Source organism: Ictalurus punctatus, chromosome 1, assembly GCF_001660625.3.
Source record: "Ictalurus punctatus breed USDA103 chromosome 1, Coco_2.0, whole genome shotgun sequence".
In the NCBI taxonomy this organism is placed as follows: Eukaryota; Metazoa; Chordata; class Actinopteri; order Siluriformes; family Ictaluridae; genus Ictalurus; species Ictalurus punctatus.
In genome coordinates, this window is record NC_030416.2 from 14,766,633 (window position 1) to 14,779,397 (window position 12,765).

Consider the following 12,765-nt stretch of genomic DNA (forward strand, 5'->3'; position numbering starts at 1 on the left):
TCTTCTTCCAGACTTCACAATCAGCAATAAGGTGACCTGCTTCAAGACAGTAAAAACACACCCTACCATTTACTGAGCAGTTCTGAGCAGCTCTAGGAGTCCCGTAGTCATTTCCTCGCCCAGACTTGACAGCAGCAGTCCATCCTATTCCCTGCCTGTCCACCCCATGGACAGTAGACTTATCACTTCTCATCACTGGATAAAAAACAGTCCTATGTGTTAATATAAATTCGTCTGCTAGTACAGCGGCTGCAGAAAGAGACATCACTTTTTGCTCATTTAAATGAATGACTAGATTTTCTGGAACACAGTTCTTAAAATCTTCTAATAACACCGGCTCTTTCAAAAGTTGTTGTCCTTATTAGCAGCACACTATTTATCAAAGAGAGTTTGTTTCTCTCTGTCAAATTCCACAAAAGTGTGGTTGTCTTATTTCCTGTGGGCCCTGAATTTTTGTCTATATGCTTCAGGCACTCATAAGCACAGACAACAGTCTGCTTCACCACATCATACATTAGGCTCTGTTCCACCGGCAACGTAGAACAAACTTCCTGTGCTTTGCCAACTAACTTACATTGCAACTGAAGAGCCCACATCTCTTTTGGCCACTGCACTGTAGCTGCCGCACATTCAAAAGCTGTAAAATAGCCATCTATCTCCGCTTTTCTAAACGCAGGTACCAGATTAATGTGCTTAGTGACATCAAATACTTTCAAGTTTACTGCCTGTGAAACAACAGGACTGGAAGAGACAGGCACGGGACCCGCAGGTGATTAAGTGAATGAAGGAGATGCTTTGGAACTATCCGATAAGCCCTCAGCCGGCTGAGGCCGACTGTGAGCTTTTCGAAGCCGTTCCTGCTCCAATTCCAACTCCCTTAACCGAAGTCTTTTTGTCTCACTTTCCTCCCGTTTAACTTCCAATTCCAACTCTTTCATTCTCAATGCCAATAATGGGTCAAACTGTGTTACCATCAAGGAGCTACTGTGTGGTGCAACAGCGCAATAGCAGAAACCTAGGAATTCCAGGTGACATTTGAGGAGGGGGAGGAGGCTTTTCATCAGATCTAATCTATGCAACAGGTCACCCTTCCATATAAATCACGACAGACATCTCAGGCAAAATCTGTAGTCAAATTAGTTCCTGTTGTAGCAGATTTTTAACCTCTTTCTTAAAGCAAAGTCTATACTGAAACAATTTACCCTACGTACAGCCATAAGAAGGGTTTCACAGATGATTTTTTTACAGGTTCGGATGAGTCCTCAATTTATGTTACAACCCCGGTCTAGGGTCGAGGCGTAACATAAAAAGTATAAACAAAAATCATAAGAAAATAATGAGAAATAATGAGGTTGACACACGTGTCTTTCAAGTCTTCGATATCTTACAAATTTAATGATTGTAAGAAAGAAAGTAAAAAAATAAACGGCACCCAACCCCTACAGCTTTCGTGATAGTTAGAGAAGAAATATTTACAATAGAAGATCTATTTACAAATAGGGCGTACACTAGCAACAAGCAAGCGATTTCACTCAAACACCAAGGAAACATTCGCTACTCAATCGTACCAGCGCAATCACAGACACATCACATGTCCGTATTCCTGCCGACATAACGTTCTTCCTCCTTTTTAAAAGACGCACAATCTTCTTCTCTCCAATCCCCATGCACCACGTCAGCACGTCGTTTTATGGTGGAGCAACCTGTGAGAGCGAAACAGGGGGAGAGACAGAGAGAGAGAAAGAGAGAGAGAGAGAGAGAGAGAGAGAGAGAGAGAGAGAGCACACAATATATTACCATAATGTTATCACAATTACCATAATTTTATCATATGAATAGCTCTCTTTGCTAATGGGTGGGACATCGAGAGCTGTTTTCTGACTCAGAGACAGAAACGTGCATGCTGTTCATTTTATTCTCCTCACAAAGCTCTAAAAATATGTGTAGTTTCGATCTATTTACATTTGGAAAGTAGACTGTTCAAGGTTTTGGGGATGTCAGTTTAAAAACCTGCGGAGATTTTGAAGCAGAAGTGCGAACATTCTATTTTCTCCCACAGGCGGGAGAGCCGACCGCTAAGTGTTAACATAGCCACAATATCCAGTGACCACTTCCTAGGAGAGTCAAATGCAGCATGCGGTCCCAAACAAGCTTCATGAATTACTCTTTGTGTCTTTTTTTGTGTGTGTGCAATTTTAAGATAGGGGAGTAGACTTTTTTTTTATATGCAGTGTATCGAAAAAATTAGCAATCAAATTTTTACATTCGCCGCCCGGAGACCTGCTGTGGAGAGGAAGTAGAACAATCAAGCAGAAGTTCAAGCATTCAAGCAGATGTTTCTCTATGATATGCTGTGTATAAATATTTTACATCCTTCATCCGGGGAGAAGGTATAAAAAAAAATAACTCAAGGTTTTTAAGTTCCAATAATCAGTGATCAAACTGTAAATATGGTGAGATGCTAACTGTTTGTGTATATTATGCTGTGCTTTGTAATTTGTGTAGTGATAGAGCACTAGATAGATGCTACCAGAAACAAATAAAGAAAGCTGTCTTAAAGTATAAGGGTAAAATACCTGATAAGGTATCTGATAAAATGCCTTTTTAAGCTGTTCCATGGAGCTGTCGGTACCGAGTAAGGTTGAATTGTGCAGTGCGAATCTGTTGAAAAGAGATTTATGTTACAGAGTGATGAAAGAATGACTACAAGTATTTAAACTACGATTTTATAAAATAGAGAAAGTAATTAATACATTTGGCTCTGTTCATGAGACCCAATATCCTGCAATACCCAATACCCAATATGTTTCATTTGCCAGAAAAAAGAACAAAAAGGATAGTTATGGTAAGAACAGAGAGAGTCAGCACAAGACACAAGGGCTGGACTAAGTACTAGTTGTAGAAAAACTGGCTAAGTTCCAAATTCTGTAAATGTAAGGGAGTCTGGAAATTGTACTACTGTCACTGCCCTTTTATAATTAGTACAGAATTTTATACTACCTCAGGACCATAGATGGCCTGGTATTCAGAGCGTTGATACTTGTCTGCAAAATGAGGGTTAGGTATTCTCCGAAAGGTCGAGACCAAACGGCGTGCAGATTTTTTCGAAGCACAAGGTAAATGGACAGGTTGCGACAAACCAAAGTTTTCCACATACTCAGTCACCCACCGAGTCCCGCTATAGCAATCAGAGAGAGTAAGAGTTAGAGAAATCAGGTTCATCTGGGCATAAAGTATACAAACAATAACCCAAGGTTGACTACAGATAAATTGATAGTGACAACTTAAAGATGACTCAGTTAGTGTTTGTTTTTTAATAGTTACCATGATGTGTTGATGTCGGGCTGATGAGCCGCTATACTCTCTAGACTCTCCTGCTGGGCTGGCAGCAGCCTTCGTCCTTCAAGAAAACAACCAAATCAACACATAGTATGTATTAAAAACACAATAAATGTGATTAGACTGTCCAACAGAACAAAGTTTCAGCACTTGTAGTGCCATATACATTTATTAGCTAGCCAGCTGACAGTGTCTTGCATAAGTATTTGGCCCATTTGAAAGTTTCTACATTTTACAGTGTTACAACCTGGAATGAAAATGGACCTAAGTGGGATTATATGTAATGAACATAAAACATATTCCATAATATTCAAGTAAAAAACATGGAAAAGGGGGTGAATGCTTATGCAAGGCACTGTAGTTTATTTTAACAATGCTGTATTGCTTCAGAAATTAGTTTAGATGCTGACTGCAATTGCTTCAGTATGTTTATTGGATGATAACCTGTGTAAAATGAGCAGTGGTGTGAGAGGTACCTCTTCTGGGGACAGTGGGTGGAGTAGGAGCCCGGAGCTTGTGGAGGTGCTCCACCTGAGCATTCCCAGAAGTGTTCTTCTGTACTTTAAGCTGCTCTACGAGTGTCATTCTTTTTTCTGTAAAACCACAGGAAAATACACACCAGGCAAGATTTTTTTATATTCCTTCTGACTGCTATTCCATTTCTCTTTACTATTCGTTACTCAGAGATTTTAACAAGGGAATTGCACACATTGTGTTGTTTAGCCCTGAACCTGAGTTCAGCATGATAAACTTTGATAAACATCCACTGAATGACAAAATAAGCAAACAATTACATTAATTTTGATTTCGTTCAAATATATTTAAGACTTTAAGACTATTTAAACAGTCTAAACACAGCCAAGACTGGAAACTTCTTCCCAATTAATCAGCACACTAATAAAGGATCAGTAAATTTCCTTATTGTAGTGTCAGAGAATTATAGCAGATGTCTGTATGGTTCATTATTATTCACAACAACCTAACATCTCTCTTAAAGTGACTCGTGTTTATTATCTGCATTGTTTTCTAATCAAAATTAGATTAATTCATCAACATTTGTAATGAGTCCAACATGTCTTGTGACTTTGTCTAATAGGTACCTGATGGAGTTTCTGTTAAAATGTTTTTAATTGACAGGTCAAAGTAACAGTTTTGATAGTGTTAAATACCAGCTTTTCTGTTAAAATTAGTATTTACACACCAGGTAGAGCTTTTGTGGAAGCTGTAGAAGGAGCATCCTGAAGACTGGATGCCTGTGGACAGTGGCATGCGGTAGCTTTCACCAGAGGTGGCGGTAAGCACTGATCTGTCTGTGAGGGATGAAAACACAAGAAGCATTATTCATCCTGCTTAATTTGGTCAGTTTAATCAACACAAGGTAATGTGGCTGTATAAGTGGTTGTTTACAGCCCCTGGACCACCTGGGGTACCCATTATTTTAGAAATAGATAAGTAAAAAAGTGCACTTTACTAATATTTGGCAAAGGTTTTATGTCCCAGGCAGTCACAGGAGGTCCTTTTTAGTTAAAAAACAAAAAACAAAAAAAAAAACAGACACTGCAATTTACAACATAAACTAGATAACTAATGTAATTAATGTCAGAAGATCACAAAGAAGTTGTAATCATGAAGAGTTCATACATATCTAGATTATATCTCCATAGTCTACAGTTCTATCTTCTACTGTATAGTGGCTAAATTCTGCTACTGCAATCTGCACTGCTTTTACATTTGATTATACACAAACTGTCATATTTAATTATATTCAAACTATGGTTTCTAGTCTTTACATGTTCTAAAAACCACATTAAAATCCCTCTAAATAAGAATATGATTTCCTGACAGTACTTTGTTCTGGTTTTTGTCTGACTATTTTAGTAAAGTGACCAGTTATGAAACATTTGCTAAACATTGTTGTATTTAAAAGTCAAAATGTAAAACTTTACAGACTCTGTACAGAGTAAGGTTGAAATGTGCGGTGCGGATCTGTTCAAAAGAGATTTAAGGTACAGAGTGATGAAAAATGACTACAAGTATTTAAACTACAATTTCATACATATATAGAGAGAGGTAATTAATCTATTTGGCTCTCTTTATGGGACCCAATATTCTGCACAGTTTCATTTGGAAGAAAAAAAATAATGGTAGGATAGTTGTGGTAAGAACAGAGAGAGTTGGCACTAAACACAGCGGTTGGAGTAACTGCCCTTTCATAATTAGTACAGAGTTTTATACTACCTCAGGACTGTTGAGGGCCTGGTATTCGGTGTGGTGACACTTGTCTGCAGAATGATGGTTATGTGTGCTATAAAAGATCGAGGCCTTCCAGTTTGCAGTTTTCACCGGAGGTACGCGGACAGGTTGTGGCAAACCAAAGTTTTCTACATACTCAGTCACCCACCGAGTCCCGCTATAGCAATCAGAGAGAGTAAGAGTTAGAGAAATCAGGTTCATCTGGGCATAAAGTATACAAACAATAACGCAAGGTTGACTACAGATAAATTAATAATGAAAACTTAAAGATGACTCAGTTAGTGTTTGTTTTTTAATAGTTACCATGATGTGTTGATGTCGGGCTGATGAGCCGCTATACTCTCTAGACTCTCCTGCTGGGCTGGCAGCAGCCTTCGTCCTTCAAGTAAACAACCAAATCAACACATATCATGTATTAGAAACACAATAAATGTGATTAGACTGTCCAACAGAACAAAGTTTCAGCACTTGTAGTGCCATATACATTTAATAGCTAGCCAGCTGACAGTGTCTTGCATAAGTATTTGGCCCATTTGAAAGTTTCTACATTTTATAGTGTTACAACCTGGAATGAAAATGGACCTAAGTGGGATTATATGTAATGAACATAAAACATATTCCATAATATTCAAGTAAAAAACATGGAAAAGGGGGTGAATGCTTATGCAAGGCACTGTAGTTTATTTTAACAATGCTGTATTGCTTCAGAAATTAGTTTAGATGCTGACTGCAATTGCTTCAGTATGTTTATTGGATGATAACCTGTGTAAAATGAGCAGTGGTGTGAGAGGTACCTCTTCTGGGGACAGTGGGTGGAGTAGGAGCCCGGAGCTTGTGGAGGTGCTCCACCTGAGCATTCCCAGAAGTGTTCTTCTGTACTTTAAGCTGCTCTACGAGTGTCATTCTTTTTCCTGTATAACCACAGAAAAATACACATCAGGCAAGATTTTTTTTTATATTTCTTCTGATTGCTATTCCATTTCTCTTTACTATTCGTTACTCAGAGATTTTAACAAGGTAATTGCACACATTGTGTTGTTTAGCCCTGAACCTAAGTTCAGCATGATAAACTTTGATTAACGTGCCCTGAATGACAAAATAAGCAAACAATTGAATTAATTTTGATTTCGTTCAAATATATTTAATACTTTAAGACAATTTAAACAGTCTAAACACAGCCAAGACTGGAAACTTCTTCCCAATTAATCAGCACACTAATAAAGGATCAGTAAATTTCTTTATTGCAATATCAGAGAATTATACCAGATGTCTGTATCATTCATTATTATTCACAACAACCTAACATCTCTCTTAAAGTGACTTGTGTTTATTTTCTGCATTGTTCCCTTTCAAAGGGAACTTCGACGTTGCGTTTAGCATAACACTATGGGAGCGCCTCTCGCACGCAACCGGCATCTGAAGCTTGTGTAAATTCATGCCTATTTATAGGCCTGCCGTGATCAGGTGACGTGGCAATTAAGTGCGTCGCGTGATATAAATATGGCACCTGTGAAACGCACCATCAGCCTTATTATCTTCAGCGGTTGTTTGTGTAAAGAAAGAAAAGGTGCTTCATTTCCTCTCTATCTTTTCTCAAAATCTCTGGACTTTTCTATCCCTTTAAAAAAAAGAGAAGAAAAAAAAAGGAATGAGCAAGAGAAAAAAAAATGAGTGAGAGAATTCAGGAAGTGTGTTACGGCTTGCTCCCGTTTCATCACGGGAATAGTGCACACTTTCTGGGTGAAGTGTTTAGGGGTGGAGCATGCGATGGCAGCCTCAAGAGGCTGCGCATGGTAATGCCATCATCAGGCAGCTCAGCTCGTGACTCCCACTCTTCTCGGAAGCCAAAGCAAGTTGGGTTTCAGAGCCTCGTGGATCTGGGCTGTCCACTGCCGTGGCAGCTAGCCGTCTCTGGTCCGGGGGATCTCTTATGGCTCAAGAAGAAGAACCAGAGACAAGCGCTGCTCTATCTCTTGCTCTGTCTTCCAGGTCCGGCTCTCTGCTGGATTTTGGAGCTCGCGTCGCGACTCCTCCATCCGCTATGGAAAGCCAAAAAGGAAAAAAGAGAAGAAAAAACACACACACAAAAATAATTGTAATAATTCTTCTCTGACTCAGAGGAGCCAGAAGGACGTGCTAAAAACTGAGAGCAGCATATAAAGAGCTGCTTGAAGTGATTACTAAGGCCGGGTAAGCCTTTTTCTCCCCAGTGAAAGTAAATCCCTCACACTGCAGAAAACTTTCTTCCAGAAGTACATGACAAAATATCAGGCTTCTGGAGGAAAACCATGCATAAGCCATATTTATAACCCCACAATGTTGTATTATTCGGCCATTGTGGGGAATGAACGGCATGGCTATTTAGCTACTGTATGCTGAAGGTGGAGGAGGCGCTTGTGAGCTACCGCTCTCCATCGATGGCAGGTAATTAGGGGGCCGGCTTTGCCATCCAAGCCACCATGTAAGGCCAGCGTGGCATTGGTGGGCAAGGCCTATGCAGTAGTAATCTTGCTTGTGGGTCACTGCAGACAATGACAGTGTTGCAGGTCTACCAAGCAGACCTGCTGCGTGAGCTCAACTTATGGCGGCATTCAGCCAGTTCCTTTCCTGTTGCGTCGAGTTCACCCGGGCATCCAAGTTTGGAGCCTGGGCCAGCACTAGTGCGAGGGAGACACAGAAGGAGAGTATGGCAGCCTGCCAACCCCCGCAGACAGCCAGGGGAACCGGGTGGCCACAGTCGCGGCCTGCTACTTGGCCTTATCTGAGAATGGTCATAAAGGCCAAACAGGCAAAGAAGAGTGGTCCTGAGGGGCCATGGAGGGACATATCAGGGGACATGAGGTTGTTAGGGCAGTTAGCCCTTAGTGCTACTGTAGGGCCTCCCCTAGCCAAGGCTGTCACAGAGCAATGAAAATCTGATGCTTTCCCTCCAATAGAATGTGGAATAGTTCACATCACTAAAAGACCGTCTGGCAGCATGGAAACTATTGCCAAATGTGTCTCCATGGGTTCTGTCTACTGTAGAAAAGGGTTACCAGGTCCAGTTTAGAGCTCGACACCCCCCGGTTCAGAGGTGTGCTCATCACAGTAGTCAGCACAGACCAGAGCCCAACATTAGCACTGGAAGTAAGATCCCTCTTGGACAAAGGGGCCATAGAATATGTACCCCATTCCCTGAGGGAGGGAGGTTTTTACAGCGGTTATTTCCTGGTCCGCAAAAAATAAAGGAGTATGCGGCCAATTTTAGATCTACGTCATCTGAACTGTACTCTTCAGACATACAGGTTCAAGATGTTGACGCCCAAACTTGTCGTTCCACAGATTCAGTTTAAGGACTGGTTTGTGACAATAGATCTAAAAGGTGCATATCTCTACATAGAAATATCGCTAGCTTTTTCCCCTCACACCTTCACAAAGTGCATGGATGTCACTCTGGCTCCATTGTGCTAAACTACCTGGACAAGGTTAATTCTACACAATCCAGGAAACTGGCGGTTCAACATCGAGATGTTGTTCTTGCCCACATGAAGAGCTTGTGGCTCAGGTTGAACCTCAGAAAAGTATGCTTTCCCCAGTGCAGTGGACAACTTTTATAGGGTTTATAAGGATTCTACTACGACGAGGGCATTTCTATCCCCAACTTGTGTATGGTCAATCCTAGCAACATTGAGCAAGATAAAGCTGGATCTTGGGAGACAATTGGAGCTTATGGGCCTATTGCACAGGAGACCATTCAGTTGGGGCTGATAAGTTGGGGGTTTCGTCCAAGGACAAAACCTCTGAGAGTAATCAGTGTCACGAAGCGATGTCTACGTGCTCTGAGAATTTGAGTGTCCCCGGTTTCTAGCCTTGGGTCACACTCTAGGCTTTTCCCCGGATGGCTCTGCTCCCACAAGTTCTAGCGAGAGTTCTCCAAGACAGTCTATGTCTGCTGTTAGTAGCACCTTATTGGCCAGCTCGAATATGGTTCTCAGAGATAATATCCCTGCTAGATGGCACTCCTTGGGAGACTCCCATCCGCAGGGATCCACTGTAGACCCTGTGAACTGCGCAATGGCTACAGTCCTGGAGTTCTTACAAGAACGTTTCTCAGCAGGGTGGGCTCCTTCTACAATCAGGGTTTACGTGGCCACCATTTCGGCCAGCCATGCCCCTGTTGATGGAACCTCTGTGGGGCAACATCCTTTAACTTCGAAGTTCATGCGTGGTGTCAGGAGGCTGAGGCCCATCTGCAGGCCGCGCATACCTTCCTGGGACCTTTCTGTGGTCCTGGAAGGTCTGTCAGGGGCACCATTTGAGCCTTTAGAGTCAGCCTCTGAGAAGCTTCTGACTCTAAAGGTAGCTCTTATGCTGGCCCTGACATCTCTCAAGCAGGAGATCTACAGGCTCTCTCTGTTGCCCCTCCTGCTTTGACTTTGCTCCTGGATTAGCCAAGGCCTTCCTGTATCCTATGCCGTATTATATTCCTAAAGTGCCTACATCGGCTGCCCATCCTGTGGTGTTGCAGGCCTTCTGCCCTCCTCCATTCCCCACACCAGAACAAGAGAGAATGCACCTGCTGTGTCCAGTAAGGGCTCTCTGTATTTACATTCACCGCTCCGGCCTGTGGTGTAAGTCAGAGCAGCTGCTGGTCTGCTTTGGCGGCAACAGTAGAGGTGATGCTGTGTCAAAGCAGCGCATCTCTAATTGGATAGTGGAAGCAATCTCTATTGCTTATGAGGCGTGCAGTCTCACTACGGCTCTGGGCATGAAGGCTCATTCCACTAGGGCAGTAGCCTCCGCGAAGGCTTTGTCCAAAGGGGTATCCTTACAGGATGTATGTGCCGCTGCAGGGTGGTCTACACCACACACGTTCATTCGTTATTACAGCCTGGATATTCATTCCACCCCGGGTTCGAGTGTTTTCAGTGACCCTCGGGCTTGGGTCTTTTGGAATAGGCCATACCCTTGGTATGACAGAGTGAGTATTCTCATTCCCATAGTGTTATGCTACACGCAACGTCGAAGTTCCCTTTGAAAGGGAACGTCTGGGTTACGCATGTAACCCTGTTCCCTGAGAAGGGAATGAGATGTTGCGTAGCTTTTTCATACCAGGGCAGGCCTGTGAATTGCCTCTTTGCTTCAGATAATAGAGGCTGATGGCGCAGTTCACAGGTGCCATATTTATATCACGTGACGTGCTTAATTGCCACGTCACCTGATCATGGCAGGCCTATAAATAGGCAGGATTTTACACAAGCTTCAGATGCTGGTCGCGCATGAGAGACGCTCCCATAGTGTGATGCTAAACGCAATGTCTCGTTCCCTTCTCATAGAACAGGGTTACATGCGTAACCCAGACATTTTCTAATCAAAATTAGATTAATTCAACAACATTTGTAATGAGTCCAACATGTCCTGTGACTTTATCTAATAGGTGCCTGATGGAATTTCTGTTAAAATGTTTTTCATTGACAGGTCAGATTAACAGTTTTGATAGTGTTAAATACCAGCTTTTCTGTTAAAATTAGTATTTACACACCAGATAGAGCTTTTGTGGAAGCTGTAGAAGGAGCATCCTGAAGACTGGATGCCTGTGGACAGTGGCATGCGGTAGCTTTCACCAGAGGTGGCGGTAAGCACGGATCTGTCTGTGAGGGAAGAAAACACAAGAAGCATTATTCATCCTGCTTAATTTGATCAGTTTAATCAACACAAGGTAATGTGGCTGTATAAGTGGTTGTTTACAGCCCCTGGACCACCTGGGGTACCCATTATTTTAGAAATAGATATGTAAAAACGTGCACTTAACTAATATTTGGCAAAAGTTTCATGTACCAGGCAGTCACAGGGGGTCCTTTTTAGTTTAATTATATTCAAACTTTGGTTTCTAGTCTTTACATGTTCTAAAGACCACACCAAAATACCTCTAGATAAGAATATGATTTCTTGACAGTACTTTGTTCTGGTGTTTGTCTAACTATTTTAATAAAGTGATCAGTTATGATACCTTAAATGGTCAGGTGGGCACAATTATGTTTAAAGCTAAAGTCTTCAGGAAGGTAGATCTCCAGGAACAGTGTTGGTGACCACTGGCCTAAAGCCTGATTATTTTATGGCTATTTTTTTCCTATCAGGATTCATTGTTACGTACAGATAACCCATCTCACATTAAGACCTGTACCTGTGTACAAAAATATGGGACAAATTGCAGCATTATATTTTTTAATAAAGCACAACAGGCATGGTAACCCTATGTCAGGTTTGGAAACATTTGCTCAACACTGTTGTATTTAAAAGTCAAAATGTAAAACTTTACCTTCGCTGTCTTCAAGCTAGAAGTCATTTTCTTTGAAAGTGTGTTCTTGTTAAAAACATGTCTGTTGCACAGCAACAGTATTGACAAGTATTGACTGCATGTCAAAGTTTAATGTTTCATATTTGAGCAGCTCTCATGGTGTCACAATGACATACACACACTATTCCAATTCTAATTCTAATTCTAATTTCAAAATAAAATGGCAACCTTTTTTGAGACGTTAAGATTCCGAACACTCAGTGCTGCGTGTTGACTAAATAATTATGGTCCTGTGTAACACTGTCTATAGATTAAAGCTTTATAATGACAAATTATGTATAAGTTATAAATAAACATGAGCACAGGCCACTGTCTACCTCCATACCGGTTACATACATTCCTTCAATAAATACAAATATTTTACTGTGTGTAACAAGTCACTATCTAAACTGAACATGTGCTGTGCTGTTACATGGTCCATGCACATTCTGTCTAAAGCATTTTCATTTTCTAAAGAAATGTTGGGAGACTAAAACGAGATAAATGTCTTACTCCACCACCTTTATGTCACAGTGCAGTAAAGTTATTTTTATATTTGACATTCGTGAAAATGAATCCTCAAGCCAAACCAACTTGGAAAAGCATGAATAGGTTTTTATTACACTGCACAAAGCTGAATATTAAAAATTGAGAATTTTTTCATAGCAATTTTATTATCCCTATAACTCAATTAAACAATTGAACAATTTGTCATTATGACATCACACCAAATGTGAAATGTGAAAAAATATCCCTTTCATGACACAAGGCTCTGTTTGTGGAATGTACATACTATATGTTTTAAAATAAATACGGTATAGTAGTGTAAATGTATGTAATATTCTAACTCAATTAAA

General features: G+C 41.1%; 1 protein-coding gene across 3 annotated transcripts; it reads right to left on the reverse strand.

The window, feature by feature from the left end:
• Nucleotides 1-1,377: 1,377 nt before the first annotated feature.
• On the reverse strand, nt 1,378-12,017 carry LOC108263367 (uncharacterized). Of its 3 annotated transcripts, none has more exons than XM_017464082.3 (11): nt 11,891-12,017; nt 11,114-11,222; nt 6,387-6,503; nt 5,896-5,971; nt 5,578-5,749; nt 4,541-4,649; nt 3,816-3,932; nt 3,325-3,400; nt 3,001-3,178; nt 2,577-2,661; nt 1,378-1,703 (listed from the first exon to the last, which is right to left on the reverse strand). In XM_017464082.3, exons 1-10 carry the CDS (start codon nt 11,915-11,917, stop codon nt 2,605-2,607), a joined length of 1,038 nt encoding a protein of 345 aa, XP_017319571.1. In that variant the 5' UTR covers nt 11,918-12,017; the 3' UTR covers nt 1,378-1,703; nt 2,577-2,604. The 3 variants fall into 3 exon arrangements, with proteins under 3 accessions (XP_017319571.1, XP_017319588.1, XP_053538215.1); XM_017464099.3 differs by lacking the exon at nt 11,891-12,017 and adding an exon at nt 11,582-11,667 and having other exon boundaries at nt 1,390-1,703; XM_053682240.1 differs by lacking the exons at nt 11,114-11,222; nt 11,891-12,017 and adding an exon at nt 7,100-7,188 and having other exon boundaries at nt 1,390-1,703.
• Between the last annotated feature and the right edge of the window lie 748 nt (nt 12,018-12,765).